Raw genomic sequence first — 16,032 nt, 5'->3', positions numbered from 1 at the left:
TAAAGTCCCTGTTCTACGTAATGGGGCATGATCAAAAGCTCCAGGACAGCTACTATAGCAGACTGTGAGGTGAGCCTGCTTCACCATGCCTTTAAACCAACATGGATGACAAGTGATGAGAGGAAAAAATTAAAAAATGAAGTTTAACGCAGCTGAGACAAACTTAACTTTGAAGATAATGTGACTCCGCTAAGTTTTCTAAAAAAGCTAATAAACTGAGTTAGTGGGGAGGTGTTCTATCAAATAAGGACATATATCAATGTCAACAAGGTGTGAGTGTGTTGTCTGAGTTTGTCGTGTAGTTAAATCAAGTTTATTGTGTTAAATGAAGCCAGACCCCAACTGTTGATGCGTCTGAGCCTCTCTGCTCTGCCTCTGGTTCAGGAAGTGTTAACCGGTCCAGCTCCCTCAAGCACACAATGATGTTAAAGACTAATTGACGCACACTTTAAATAAGTCCTAATTAGAGCACGGCTGGTAATAATTGGGCAGGCGGTCTGAGCACTAATTAGAAGCCCCTAGTGTGTGTCTGTGTGTCTCTGTGTGTGTGTGTTACTATGTGGATGAATGATCTCTACAGGGGGGCTGATAAAGCCCATACTTTCAAGAAGCAGCCAGAGCGAGAGTGAGCGAGTGGGCGAGAGAGGTAGATGGAGTAAAGAGAATGGAGGGGTGGGTGAAGGGGGGGCAAACCTCCATGCCACTTCGCTCTTTTGTGATGGCGTATGGTCTGCGGGTGGCCCGCTCTGCATGGGAAGACTACAGCTGAGGGCAGGTGTGTGTGTGTGTGTGTGTGTGTGTGTGTGTGTGTGTGTGTGTGTGTGTGTGTGTGTGTGTGAGAGAGAAAGAGAGAGCGAGAAATGAACTTACTCCTAACAAGCTAACAAGACTAATTGATTCTGTAGCCTCTCTTTATCCATCCCCATCTTCCCCTCACTCACTCCCGCTCTTTTTTTTTCTTCCTCTTCTCCCCTCAGCCTCTAATTGTTTATGCTGAGAGGCGTCTCGAAAACGGCAATAATAGATTTCCCACCTGCTGCAGGGACACATTAGTAACACACTCAAACGACTTGTTTGCCTCTCTCGGTCTCTCCCTGCTGTTGTCTGCTCATTGTTTACTGCTCCTCCTTTCAGCCGCTGACCCAGGTGTACTGATATCCTCTGGTTCTCGGCCAGGAGGCATACTGAAAATACATCCAGTGCATCACTGTTAGATTTTTATCTCTATGTCATCACATTTCATTAGTCACACTTAAAAAGCAGAGGTTGAATGCAGTCTATGAAGGCCCGATGTGATTATTAAATCCCATATGTAATATGACCCTCAGTAGGATTGGGTGGTCTGGTGCATGTATGGCACTTTTCTAGTATAACTGTGGACTTTTTTTTTTAACTTCAAGCCTCATTCACTCACATTCATACAAGCACTTTTGTCTATATCTAAGCGCTTTGTCTAACTTGAGGTGACCGACCCCAAAAGATTAGACCGTCAAGATCATCAAGAACACACGTGCAAAGTATTTTCAGCTTGCAGTGCTGTGTTACACTAAATACTGATTTATGCAAGATATATGCTCACATTAACTACGTTTTCATGGAGCCTTAAAAAAAAACACCCAACTAAAGATGTACAAAAAGTCTGTCTGTCAAAAGCACAGACTTAAGACTTTATGATGTCAGTAAGTGCAGGTATCCCTGATATAGGGAAGCATACACAAAAGCCCCACCAATCTGCTATTCAAACCTTTTGTTTATGAGGGGAAGCCTATCAGAAGAAAGTTGGCTGTCTGGCTACACTAAAACAGGCAGATGGTGCATGAGATGAAACTGAATCATATAAGCTAGCTTAGCATGATTCCAAGGATAGAAATTAGGAGCTAGAAATGAACATAATGGTTCCCATTTAGGTTCACCAGCTTGCTGAGGCCTTACTGTGTACTTCCCCTCCAGACAAAAGATAAATAAATTCAAGAAACACAATCATATGCATACGACCCTGATTAAATATATTGTGCAGGGTTACACAGCTGTTTAAGGACTGGCTTAATTTTGTGTAGCTCACAAAATGATTAGATTCACTAGAGAAAGTCATAAGATCATATCCGGTGTCCTGTCTCCCTCCCCTGACCCCTCATTGGTTGTGGCTGATGGCTGCTCCACCCTGACCCTGGTTCTGCCTGAGGTTTCTTCCTGTCAAAAGGAATGCATCGTGTGTGATGTTTCCCATTCTAACTTTAGTTTAACATGTTAAGAAATAGTAAAGCAATTATTAAAGATGGGGTTATGTTAATATCTGTGCCAGATTTTATGATAGTCCACAGAGCAACTGTTGAGACAGTTAACTCAAACCTATGAAGGTCAGTCTCAGAGTAAAGCTGCAGAAAAGTAGGACTCATCAATCATCTGAGATGTCGAGCAGGGACTGAGGCAGCGGGACCATCGAAGGGAACTAGTTTAAACTTTAAAATAGTTTGAACTTTGATCACAGTGGGTAGGTGATGCACAACATCAAAAGTAGCCCTGCTTGAAAGCTCCACTGTGATTTTGCTGATCAAACCTTGGAACTGAAAGAAGTGTCCTCCTGGCCTGAGACCCAGCAGGATTCATAATTCAGACAGATTTATAATTGAAAATTACTTCAAATACTAATTAATGGCACAGCAGAGCCAATCTAGAATTGGCTGTCTGGTTTGAACATGCCAGCTGTATAGTTGTTGGTCTCTAATAGGTGTTTAATTAAATATCCAGTGGATTAGAGGAATTATGGGCAATTGTCCCTTAACGACCTTTAACAAGGTCTTGATTAGTGTCTTCAGCCATATCCTGTGGCTAAAATGATCCTTCAATTAGTGATGGAAAGCTCATGAAGAGAGCACGTCACATGATGGACAGCAAGAATGGGATTTTAAAGCCATCACTTTAAAATGAGAGAAAGAAAAGAAAGTTTAGATGGACAGTGATGGATGCGTGTGTTGAAGCGCTGCATTTGAGGATTGTGGCTGCTTTTTGTTGTTTGGTTTCCTCAGGTAGTCTGTAGGTGAGCTAAAAATACATATTTAAAAAAAAAAAAAGACCGATCAAACACACCCACGCAGATTAATGGTCCCACTACATCAAGCTACATTCAGAAAGGTTAAAAAAAAAACTCAAAAGCTGTTGTTTTTTATAATCTGCTCCAATATGTCAGTGATATTCTTAATGCCTGAGAGCCAGTTTTATATTTAAAAAAAACATGTTTTTATTTGGCCATGTAATTTTTGAAGTGTGCTCCGCAAAGGGAGGCCTCTCGCCTTTTGTTAGGAAATGTGGAATGGACACGGGGGACAAATTGTGAAACAGTTTCAATTTGGATATTTTTCAGGACAATAGGTTTTTTTGTCCACATGCCACCTGTGTAAGTCACGTGTTTGTTAGTCTATAAACAACTTAAAACCAGTTGTTCAAAAGACTGCTTTTCATTGATTCTGGCGGGTTGTATTTCCAAAATTTCTCAGGCACATTGTGAGAAATAAATGGCAGAATGTGAGACCTGCTGAAAAACGGGTTCACGATTTTTAGTAAGAATTTTTAGCTCTGGTGTTGTGGATTTCTTATGTTATTATGAAAAAAAAACAACTTCAACAGCCAAGATCTGTCAGAGAAAAGATCAGCCAAGATCAATAACCCAGAACCGCACAGTTATTACAGTTTTTTCTGAATGCTTAAACCCTAACTGGGATTCTTATAGTACAATTTCTAAAACTATTAGTACTTATAGCAAAACCACTCACTGAGTTTGCAAAACTAAAAGCACAAACACTGCTTTGCACTTAGTTTGCCATTTTGTAACACACACTTTGCAAACCTGTAGCTACAATCCACTGCACAGTACTCTTTTTGCAGAACTGTAAACACAACGCACTGCTTTACACTCAATTCCCAAATGATCAACGCATTTCTAGCAAAACTATACACATTTACGGCCATTATTTACACTATTTTGCCAACTGTCTGGCACACTGTCACATGTGAAAACTTTTTTAGATAATTAGTTCACTTTGCAATCAGCCTAAGCACTATAATACAGGTAAGCTCTGTGTGCGGAGTACAATGGAGGGAGCAGGAAGAGTGAGAAGTAGAAGAGGCCGAGCAAGAGGACGTGGAGGTGAAGTAGTAGGATGAAGAGGACGACAAGGACAAGGAGGAACAAGAGGAGCAAGAGGAGAATGAGGAGGGGGGAGAGGAAGGGTAAGAAGAGTATGTCTGTGAAGGTTCTCAGTCATCCAGGTCATCGTAGTCAAAGGAGCTTGCAAAGAAAAGCGTCTGGACTTCTTTACAGTTTTTCTCGATTGCTAAAACACATTTCTTGAAACTACGCCTCATATCCTCACAACTGTAAACACAAATCCATAACATCTCACTCAATTTCCCAAACATCCTATTTCCAGGTCAAAATGAAGCTCTACACCCAAAACTATTCACTCCTGCTGAAAAACCAAACTTTGCCCTCAGACATCAAACACAAGCCCTCAAAAACACACACACCACAACAGAGTTTTGCACACTGGTACAATTACAGTTTTTACCGAATGCCTAAACACTAACTGTGATTCCTGTAGCACAATTTCTAAAACTAGTCAGACGTATGGCAAAACCACTCACTGAGTGTGCAAAGCTAAAAGCACAAAAACTGCTTTGCACTCAGTTTGCAATTTTGTAACACACACTTTGCAAGACTGTAGGCACAATTCACTGCACAACACTCAATTTCCAAATTTCCAACACACTCCTAGCAAAAGTATACACATGTATGGCTATCATTAACACTAATTTGCCAACTGTCTGGCACACTTTCACATGTGAAAACTTTCTTAGATAATTCGTTCACTTTGCAATCAGCCTAAGCACTATAATACAGGTAAGCTGTGTGTGCGGAGTACAATGGTGGGAGCAGAAAGAGTGAGAAGTAGAGGAGGCCGAGGAAGAGGACGTGGAGGTGAAGAAGTAGGATGAAGAGGACGACAAGGACAAGGAGGAGCAAGAGGAAGACGAGGAGGGGGCAGAGGAAGCATGTTCACTGCAGACCACGTAACCCATATAGTCATTATGGCGATTGCAAATAATCCTATACTTGGAAATAAACACTTGTGTTTGTTTTGATGTGTTTGACTAAACACCAGTACTTGAAGTTTGGATCCCTCTATGCTTATGGATCTATGACAGAAGTATGAGCTCAAACTGACATAGCCTACCTTGTGCACAGGGAAGGCAAACGCCAGATGTGTTTTGTATTCATACCATCAGTGTGCAGTTGGCGCATTGTGTGCTTAGTAGATGATGGCTTGTGTGTACTGTTTGATACGGAAACACCATTTTTACGAAGGTGTGAAGAGTTAATCTAGCTGTGTTTGCTTTTGCAAGAGAACTAAAATGTTTGGATAATTGGGTGACAGGTTGTTTTATTTGTGTGTAGAGTTTTGCTAAATTAGCCAATAGTTACATAACATGTGCTTAAGCAATCAGAAAAAACTGTAATTCAAAACAATAGTTCCAAAACAAATAGGTTGCTTATGGTTCTCCCCTTCAAAACCCTTGTCACATGATAAACACAAAAGACACAACCAATGTATGTACAGTGGCACATTGTCATTCATGTACTATACAGTACAACACACACCAGAAACATTATCCCACCTCAGCATCTTGTCTTTGGTCTGGGTCAGGCCAGAGAATCTCATCCACATCACAGGCTATATTGGCCCCAGCCAGGAAGCGGGGGTAAAATCCTCTTGCATGCCTGATCCACCCCTGGCATGCATCTACTGATATGTCTAGGCAGGCCTCTTCCATGGCCTGAAGGAGGTGAACACGGACATAAGGTTCTCGGTCATACACTTTCCACCGCCATGCCGAAAATAACTCCTCTATCGGGTTTAGAAAGGGAGAGTATGCAGGCAGAAAGATATTAGAAAACCTTGGGTTATTGGTAAACCAGTCACGAACCAGAGCAGCGCGATGGAAGCTGACGTTATCCCACACAACAACGTAGTGAGGCTGCTCTGGCTGTGCTGGTTCCCTGTAGTCCAGCTGGAACATATGTTGTCTTAAACCATCAAGAAAAGCAAGGAGAAGCATAGTGTTATAGGGTCCTAGTACGGCATGGCGGTGGAGTACCCCTCGTTGGCTGATGGCTGCGCACATAGTGACATTCCCCCCACGCTGACCAGGGACATTTACAATAGCCCGATGGCCAATTATGTTCCTCCCCCTTTTCCTTCTTTTGGTCAGGTTAAAACCTGCCTCATCCACAAAGATTATTTCATGGGGAACAGGCCGTCCTTCAATCTCAAAGATTCTCTGCAAAACACATAACACAGTAGAGTCAATCGGTACCCTGAACCACAGTTCAAGAGTGCTGAAATGGCAGCATAAACTGCCATGCTGTGATGGTACACAATACTTTATACAGTATCAAAACTCATACCTGAACATATTCCACACGTTGGTTTTTCACTCTGTCAGAGTTTCGTTCGAAAGGGACTCGGTATGCCTGTTTCATCCGGAATTGATTCTTTCGGAGGATGCGGTCAATTGTGGAGAGGCTGATGGCATTTATGCCTCGAAAAAGATGATCATCCTCAATCACTCTCCTTTGAATCTCTTGCAGGCGGATTACATTATTTGCAATTACCATGTTTACAAGTTCCCTCTCTTGCTCCTCCAACAAAAGCCTTAACCTGCCTCCACCAGGTGGTCGTCTCTGTGTCCTACAAAAATAGAAGCACTCATTACTGTAACTGTCACACATTCATTTTACAGGCAAATAATGGAAACATACTCAAGACACATAAGTTCAGTAACTTAAACGTTACTGTACAAAGCAGTCTTACTGCAAGTACACCTACCTGTTTTCCTCCCTGAAGGTTCTGATGATGGAGGCAACAGTGAAGCGACTCAAATTTAGTTGTACTCGTTGCCCAGCCTCCCTCATAGTCATCCCATGGACAAGGACATGGTGAACTAAAGTGGCTCGAATTTCATCCGAGACTGACTGTCTTCTTGCCCTTGCTCTTCCCCTTCCTTGTCGCCGTCGTTCTCCACCTCCACCTCCTTCACCACGTCCTCCTCCTCCTCCACCTCTCCCTCCTCCTCCACCACCTTCCTGTTGTCCTAGACCACCTCCTCCTCCTCTTCCACTACGTCCTCCTCTTTCACCATGTCCTCTTCCTCCACCACGTCCTCCTCCTTCACCACGTCCTCCTCCTCCTCCACCACCTTCCTGTTGTCCTAGACCACCTCCTCCTCCTCTTCCACCACGTCCTCCTCTTTCACCACGTCCTCCTCTTTCACCATGTCCTCTTCCTCCACCACGTCCTCCTCCTTCAACACATCCTCTTTCTCCACCACGTCCTCTTCCTTTGCATCTCTTTGGATCCATTGTTTCAAACCTGAATGAGCTGACTTTGGCCCTTTTATCTATCCATCGCAGGTTCTGATTGGTGTGTGCTAAATTTTGACTCCTAGTGTTTCCACCTGGTTAATTGTGTGCTAATTGAGCTCAAGCTATGCTGACTTAAGTTAACATTATTGCATGCTAGTGCTTTCTAAATGACTACATGGTGTAAGCACTGTAAAATGTAGGGATTTGTGTGTAGAGTTTTGCAGTAACAGTTCACCAAATTTGAGTCATGTGTCAAAGCAGGGAATAGTGTTTATAGTTCAGGGAAATGGGTGAGCTTTTTGAACAATAGCGTTACGGTTTTGAAATTTTAGTTTAGAGGCCTGGTTATAGTGTTTAGGCAATCGAGAAAAACTGTAATATGATGGCTTGTGTTAACTGTTGGATACGAAAATACCATTTTTACAAAGGTGTGGAGAGTTAAGCAAGGGTTATTCGCTTTTACAAGGAAACTACAATGTTTTGCTGATTGGATGAAGGGTTTTCTTATTTGTGTGTAGAGTTTTGCAAAAATAGCCAATAGTTACAAAAAATGTGCTTAAGCCATCAGAAAAAACTGTAATCATTAATTAGTTATGACCAGTTTGTGAATGACAGGAATCATGATAACTATATTCTCGACATTTTTTTAGGTATGATTTAAGGCATAGAAAGTTCAGATCTGTCATGTACTGTCCGCATTCAGCAGAAGTTTGTGCTGCTTTTTAGTATTTAAAACATCACTACAGCTAGATACACAACCTCTTTCCAGATCACGTTGTTACATTTAAAAATAAAAGCGCTACCTCTCAAACACTCGCTATAGTTCCCAGCCTCTTGTACAGAAAACTGAAGCCAGTGTGGAAAAAAGTATTTTTGGCCTCTATAGCTAAAATGTTTCCTGTCTGCATTAAAAAGGTATCATCTTTCTGAAACTTACTTTTTTGCATAGTGTTAAAGCTCAAAGCTCAGGTGTGACTGGCAGGTGCCAGCACAGAACAATGCAGCTGACAGCTAGGCCTCACCTCTGCCAGCTGGATCACCAGTGTGGACGTGTTGATTGTGTTTGTGCTGCTAAGGCACTAATATTCTTTCTTGCTGCAAGTTACAGCCCACCCAGGAAATCCGTGCTCCTTTTTCAAGCAGGGGCATGTGTCTGTGCATTGCACCCACAAAGTTAGCGCTAACTCTTGAGTCTTAGATGATAACGGAGCCCTTCAACCTATATCATTAAAAAAACAATGACGAGGCTTCAAAATGCCAGATGATGTCCATCTTAAATATACAGTCTGTTTCCATGCATAACCTCTAATGCAATGCAGTATTAAAAGTATTATACACACAACTGTGAGTGCTGTTGTTCTCGTTAATATAATTCATAGGCTGACTTTTTTTTTTTTACCACACATCACAAAGGAGTACAAAGGCCTCTGTAAATTTCACTACACCCAAAGAAAATAGCCTTTGGGGGCTTTAACAGAGACCAGCATATCTGAAGCTGTGATGTACTTGAATGCACTGACACATGTTGCATGCACACGTGTGTGTTTGTGTCCATATTTCATGACACTGATACTGACAGGAAGATTTCCCTAGCCTCTGCAGCCTTGGCAGACATATGATTGCTGTAGATCTTCCATCATACACTTGCACGTGCGCGCACACACACCCACACACACACACTCATACACACACTGGCTGGATGGAGATAGGAAGGTGGCTGACATTTGTGGTTCCTCGGGTGAGGACATGGCCTTTTCTACTCATTTCTCTTGGCCAATCACCCAGACTGAAAGGGGAAAGAAAGATAAGGCCTTTTGTTTGGCCTGACAATGTCCTACTGATACTGCCATGGGAGACCATTCAGTGTGTGAGACAGTGTGTGGGCGTGGGTGTGTGTGTTGGGTCTATCCCACCCTTTTAAGACAGGAAACCCCTCTGAGAAGACATTATTACAGGAGAGCATTTGCCATCAGAGCCACCTTCTTTTAAGTCTAACACGCCATCACAGACATACAGTTATATGGTTTAAATGCCACAGATTTTGTCTTACAGCTGCTCTGTCTCTAAGAATTTGTGCTCTTGTGCAACAATCAGCCCTACAATATGGACTGAATAATCAGCACAAGGGCCACATGCATCCTAGCATTAGAAATAGTACAGTTCTGGAAAAAGCATGTACAGTAAATGCCCAGTGAATTGGGACTGGACCTGATATGTAAATGTGCCTGTCTCTAAAACACTTGGCCAACTCTGTTGTTTAAATGTGCTATTGGCTATAAATAAGCATGACAGTCAACAAGAAAGGTTCATACATTTTTCATAGTGCATGTTTGAGGTATATTTTTTCCATTTAAAAAAAGAATTAATGCAACACAATTCAGTGGGCTATATACTAAACTTGAGAATAGAAACAAATTATTAATCGAATACCACCAGTGTTATCGGTCTGGTTGATATTTGGATTGATTGACTGATTTAAAAAGCTTGACACAAGTTACAACATCCCAGGTAGGCATCCTAATTTTATTATTTTATTATATTGTGTTGGCTGATAAAAAGCGAAAAGGTTGGGTTAGTTTAGTTATTGTTAAAGTGTGAAGCAGTCTAACACAGCCCATGTGGCTTCTTGGCTTATGTTTGACTTCTGTTGTGTCACTGTGTATTATGCTGTGTCTTTACTTTGCACTGTAATGCTGCTGCTGGCATCTTGTGGCAACTGATTCACACTTAGCTGTAGTGTCATCAGTGACAGTGGCTTATTAGAAGAGAAGGGAAAACTCCCTTCATTTGAGTTGCAGTAATAAATGCCTGGAAGATGCAATCAGCGACAGAATATGGTTTAGTTTTTGTTTTTGTCACAAATGTGATTATCACGACTTTCCTTAAAATATGGTGATATAATGTTGAGGCTCTATCAGCCACCACTGATAACCGCTAAAGCAGAATGTACGTGAAACTGAGTTGTCCAAACGCAGCCACAAGCCTTTTCCATCTCGTACCAGCATGCATGAATGCACTGTTCACTGCTGAACAGTGACAGCAGCTCGGTGGTGACAGCACTGTATGATGTGTGAACAATGTTGTTCTGATCTGAATGATTTCCCTGCAGTCACAAATGCTTTATATTTCTGACATTCGGACTCAGCGCGTACAAGGTATCATGTGAGCAGCAGGCATATGGACAGCTAACAGTTTTGGCTCAATACCCCGACTACCAGACTACTACTTCACATCCTTGAGACGCCATGCTGGCCTGATGTCGTCCCATATCATTAGGCAGCTAGATCTTACACTGTTACCAGTAAATGGTGTTAAGATAGTGTCAGGTGGGAAGGGGGAGTGCACTCATTTAAGGATATTGCTCCCAGAAAAAGGGGCAGCAACCAAATGCAGGAGGATTGATAATTTTGTCAAATTGCCGGCAGCACTTTGAGGTCTTACCGTCAGCTGTCGAACATCTTAAAGAAGATTCTGGTATAATATATGAAACCATCTTCATAATGTATCAAAATTGAATGGCTGGAATACCACTTAAGGTAGTGGTGGTGTAATTGGTACTCAAAAATCTTAATAGTATCATATATCTTGGGCTGGGCTTTTAAAAGGATCTATTGTGTGATCCTGCCTTGATCTCTCCCTCGCTTCCTCGCTCACATACACACTCATGGGATAATGCATTCAAGCCATCATTTCATCTTGGAATTCCCAAGCGTATCGGGACACCACATGCTATAATGATCCTCTGTAAATGGCTTGGTTGGACCGCTAACTTGTGTAAATAGTGCAGGGAGATACTAATGTACTATCTTGTAATAGGGGGGAAATTACCTGCCTATTACAGCTAGACCCTCCGAGAGGGGAGGAAAGGGGGAGGAAGGAGCTGAAAAAATGATGAATGATGGGAAAGAGAAAAAGAGAGGATGATGACACTGATGAAAAAGATGAAACGGAAGCTGAGAAGCAATTGAATGCGTATAGGTCTCCGTTCTGTGTGTGAGGAAACTTTTTAACAGTAAGAAAAATCAAAATAAAGCAGCTGATTGGTCAAAACCAAACAGATTATAAAACAACACCGGGCCCCATCTCCCATACTTTCTCTTCTTTATACTTAGGAATTTTTGTCCACAAGAAATTGAGATTTTGAAAATGTGGCTGATTTATCCAAATAAAGCTTTTTAAAGCAAGCATCCAAGGTCAGAACACCACAGTCCTTCTGTTACTTACCGGTGGCACTGATGTCGCTGCTGTGTTTAAAACATGATGTTATTTCTCCCTGAAGAAATGTTAAAATCTAATATATGCTTGTGGGCAGATTGCTTTTGGCTGAAAATTAAGGTTCAAGCACAGGTTGTGCTGTGCTTTTTTACTTTTGACTTGCAACAGACCTTCTCGATCAATTTAAATGAAAATGAAAAGGGGAAAAAAGTAGCATTTATAAAGACACTTAATTATAAAAAAGATTGTAGCTGCATTGTTGAACCTCATAATCCAGATTATCATGAACAATCAATACAAAACAAGTGTGGGACAGAGACAGCCAAACAACTGCAGGAAATGGAAATTTCCAACACTAATTATGCAGTAGTATTTGTTACAGCTCCAGAAAATCTCAAAAGCCACCTTCAAAAGACTAGAAATCTGCACCCACCATAATTGGGTACGTAGAAAAGATTTACAAGGTACAATAAAAGAAAAATCTGCAACTCAGCCCATTGCTTTGCTTTGATATAGTACATTATCTTTTATGCCCCATTATGTACCTTTTCTTTCTGATCAACAGCAAATCTGCAACTTCCCCATCTGCCTCAACTTTACACAGACAGCAAACATCAACTTCAGTGTCAAACCCAACAGATTACAAAACAATCACTGAGGATCATCACTGATGATGGAAGCAGGGTCTGACTATAGTCCAAACACCAGGCCATATGGCAAATTGGGCGACGTCGTGTAAGATGTCTTTAGCCTCTGCGTCATTTTCGGCAAAGATGGCGCTGTGATCTGCGAACATCAATTTAGTTGCAGATTGGTCTTCAGTGAAACAGACGGTGGCCATTGGTCAAAAGCCGGCTTGGTCTTCTCCGCTTGACTGCTTATGATGCTTTTTTAGGTGCGACTGAATGATTTTCATAAAGACCTTACCAGCAATGGAAAGAAGGCTAATTCCACGATAGTTCTTGCATTCGCGGGTGTTGCCTTTCTTCTGAAGTGGGATGAGAGAATAGTCTCTCGTCTGTTCTCCAGATCTATTGAATTAGTCCATGAAGTCGAGAAAGGAAGATGTTTCCTCCAGTTTTGATTGCCTCTGCAATGAATTTGTCCTGCCCGGGTGATATCCCATTCTCTAGCGCATGGACTGCATGTTTGACTTCTTCAGTTGTTGGTCTGGCATCTGACATCGGTGCATGTCATGCGTCAACCACTGTTGTTACCATGATATTACTAGGGTATTATATGGTTATGACCTTTCAGGTGCCCTTGATAGGTCAAATGCACTGGAACCTAAGAAAATGTCAGCAAATAGAAAAATGCTGTAAAAGCACACAAAACAATCTTTTTGAGGAGACAATAACCTGAAGGAACAGCTGTGGAAGTGACAAGCTAACAGTAAACAGCTAACAGCAAACATGTATCTACAGCATTATATGACTTATGTGCAGTGTAGGGACTAACACCTTATTAAGTAACGCGTTACAGTAACTACGTTATTATTGTGGTAACGAACACGGTAACGCTAACTTAATCATTACTGGGATTTAGATAGGGTCGTTATTCATTACTTCTTGTGGTGGCTATCGCGGAGCTTCCACAGATTCAGTAACATTAGCAAGTGGTGGAGGCCAACAGGTGGATGAGGGAAAGGGGAGGCAGGAGGAGAAGAGACCCGAGGCGGCCGCTTGTCCGAGTGTCAGGTGTACTGAAGTTATGACCTGCAGTCTATCTGGGTCAGATATGAACCAAGTTAAGGTGGAGTTTATTTTCGTTATGCTGACTTTTTCGTACTGGGTACTAGCTAGCATGACGGAGTTTCTATACAGCTGGGTGGTGCTATGATGTTACTGATGTTGAACTTTATTTTGTTCATAAGGTTAATTATTAGAGTTGCCAACCGTCCCCTAAAAAACGGAATCGTCTGATATTCAGAGAAAATATTACGCGTTTCGTATTGAGGTGAAAAGGAATGCAGTTTGTCCCGTACTTCAGCTACAATGAAAAAGACACACAGCTGCAGTTATTCTGTCATTACGCTGCACATCTGCCTTTATGATTTTTCCTATAATGGTGGGCCGGTCTCTAGTCAAAACGCCCGGGCCGATTTCTTGTCCCAGTTCAGCCCTGTATGCAGCTCATCTGTAGTCAGTTGTTACCTACATCTTCCTATTCGGAAGGCAGAATTTCCAAGTTCTGAGTACAATCGAAGCACCGCGACTGCAGTTTTCGTGTTGGATGTAAAAAGCGCACATGACGCTGTGACGTAGGCTAGAATCATGGCGGCGGTCAACGACGGTCCAGGCGTGGGATTTCTCTCGTGGAAATATGCGCATTATTTTTTCCTTTCTATTGGTACGTGGCACAGTGCACTTGTGGCAAGTAAGCAAGCTAGAAGACTGGCAATCTGGCTGGGTATCCAGTTACGGAAGCAACACATTAACAAGAGAATTCTGAGTAAAACCAAAGTTACTTTCCCTAGTCACTAGTTACTTTTAAAGTAACGAGTAACTTGAAGTAACTGAGTTACTTTTGATAGAAGTAACTAGTAATGTAACTAAGTTACTGATTTAAAGTAACTCACCCAACACTGCTTATGTGATAGAAAAACACATTACCTCACATCTTTTTCTCCCTCAGAACACTGACAAATGCCTCAGTGCAATCCTCCACATCTTTAGGTTTCAGTCACTTTCACAGCTGTCTGCTCGCATTATTATGTCCCTAAAAAACACTTCCATTGTGTTTTAATCAACTTCTGTTGTGTTTTAATCAACTTCTTTTGTGTTTTGTGTATTTTTGCATCACTGTTCTACTTGTTTGTGGTTGCGGTGTATTTGACCTTTGAGGAACAGACCTTTCATGAAGCAATCTAAAAATGCCAAGTATGCTTACAGCTCCACCCAAAGGTACTACATATATGGAGAAATCTTTATCATTAAAGCCCACAAAGTCAGCATCTGTTAAAAAACAAACACTTTTAGCTCTAATGGTGCTTTCTCTCATTTTAGATGTATTAAATTATGCACTACTATAAAACAAGCCTTGGTCTTTATGCTTTACTTTTAGCTTTTGGGTGTTTAAAGTCCAGCTCTAAGGGAGGATCTATTGACTCAGAGTATTGGTCGAAAAAATATTTGCAAATGTTAGCTCCTGTAGAGGGTCTATAAGTGTTAATTAAACAGCTGTAAAGAGCCATTCATGATGTTTTGGTTAATTTGGGTCTCATTCTCGAAACAACATGCCATGCCTAATGAATCTCCTTTTCTAATCTGGATTTTGTTTGCTGACAAAAATCCAGTCTTTATAATGCCAGCACTATGTTTTGTCATGCGTGTTTACAGAAATTAATTGAAAACCTTTGGAGAGTTGGTTGTAATGCGCACTAATTTCCTTCAGCTATTGGTGAAGGATAAATTGGCAAACACTCGCATAATGTGTTCATGTGAATAGACAGTTTAGATCGCTGTTTGTTAACAATATTTGTTTGCTTAGTTATTGTATTCATGGAGACAAATATGAGGCATGTCTTTTTATGCTGCTTCATTTCTTGTTAGTTGTTTGCTATTATGATAACAAGGATCCATTTGATGTCAGCAGGCCTTTTATCTTCAAATGAGCCATTTAAATGTCATTACTGTAGGGCTGCCTCTGTGGTGTGTGTGTGTGTGTTACATTTTTTACAAGGCCCATTCATGTCTTGTCATTTTTCCTACAATGCGAAATTACTAGCATTCACTCTCTGCTGCTGCAACAGTAACAATATTCACTTTTAAATTTTTTTTTTCATTGTGACATAAATTCAAGCTTTTGTCCATTTTACTCTCCTCAGTTGTTTACTATATAAGCAATGGGCCATAGCATAATGACGCAGGAAATTAGAATCATTATTCACTAATCCAATAGCTTCCTTTTGAGATTTTTAGAGTTGGACATAATCTGTTTTTGAGTTTCCCTTTCATCTTTTCAAAACAGTGGAAAGCTAATAGAATTTTTTAGTAGATTATTCTGGTTATTATCTTTCCACCAGAGCTGGTCTAACAGTCAGTGAGTAGTCATGCTAAAAACTGTTTATGTTATTATGTTGTTTGCAGGACTTTGGTAGGTGGGGGAACCCTAAGACTGGGTGTAGCGGCGAGCATGGGAAAAAGAATTACTCTGAAATAAGTCAGGACAAACTGTGTTGTGAGCTTCAGCATATTTTTCTTCATGTAGTGACTGTGATCAGGTGACGTGTGCTGCTGCTTCACATTCACCGCTCCAGGCACGTGCAGAGGGGGGGGCTAGAGGGGCTTGAGCACCCGCCCCTTTCCTGATGGATGCCCAAAGTGCCCTTTTGTTGAGGCAACTTTTTTTTTTTTTTAATTTTTTTTTTTTTTTTAATGTGTGTGTGCGTGCGGAGT

At 41.4% G+C, this 16,032-nt stretch overlaps 1 protein-coding gene and 1 long non-coding RNA gene across 2 annotated transcripts in view; one reads left to right on the top strand and one right to left on the bottom strand.

Annotated features, from left to right (window-relative positions):
* Window positions 1-16,032, top strand: part of LOC147302467 (uncharacterized) — a 102,143-nt gene that overhangs the window by 46,473 nt on the left and 39,638 nt on the right. The window lies entirely within an intron of this gene.
* LOC147302469 (uncharacterized) lies at window positions 5,563-7,765 on the bottom strand. The gene is made up of 4 exons (XM_086282101.1): window positions 6,885-7,765; window positions 6,464-6,746; window positions 5,727-6,336; window positions 5,563-5,570 (listed from the first exon to the last, which is right to left on the bottom strand). The coding sequence occupies exons 1-4, from the start codon at window positions 7,415-7,417 to the stop codon at window positions 5,563-5,565; spliced, it is 1,434 nt and encodes a 477-aa protein (XP_086138227.1). The 5' UTR covers window positions 7,418-7,765.

Source organism: Aulonocara sp. 'chitande type north' Nkhata Bay, linkage group LG23, assembly GCF_057382095.1.
Source record: "Aulonocara sp. 'chitande type north' Nkhata Bay isolate Kocher_YH1m ecotype deep benthic linkage group LG23, A_spYH_male_GT1.1, whole genome shotgun sequence".
Lineage (NCBI taxonomy): Eukaryota > Metazoa > Chordata > Actinopteri > Cichliformes > Cichlidae > Aulonocara > Aulonocara sp. 'chitande type north' Nkhata Bay.
Note: the sequence above shows the minus strand (reverse complement) of the source record. Positions and strands in the feature narration are given on the sequence as shown.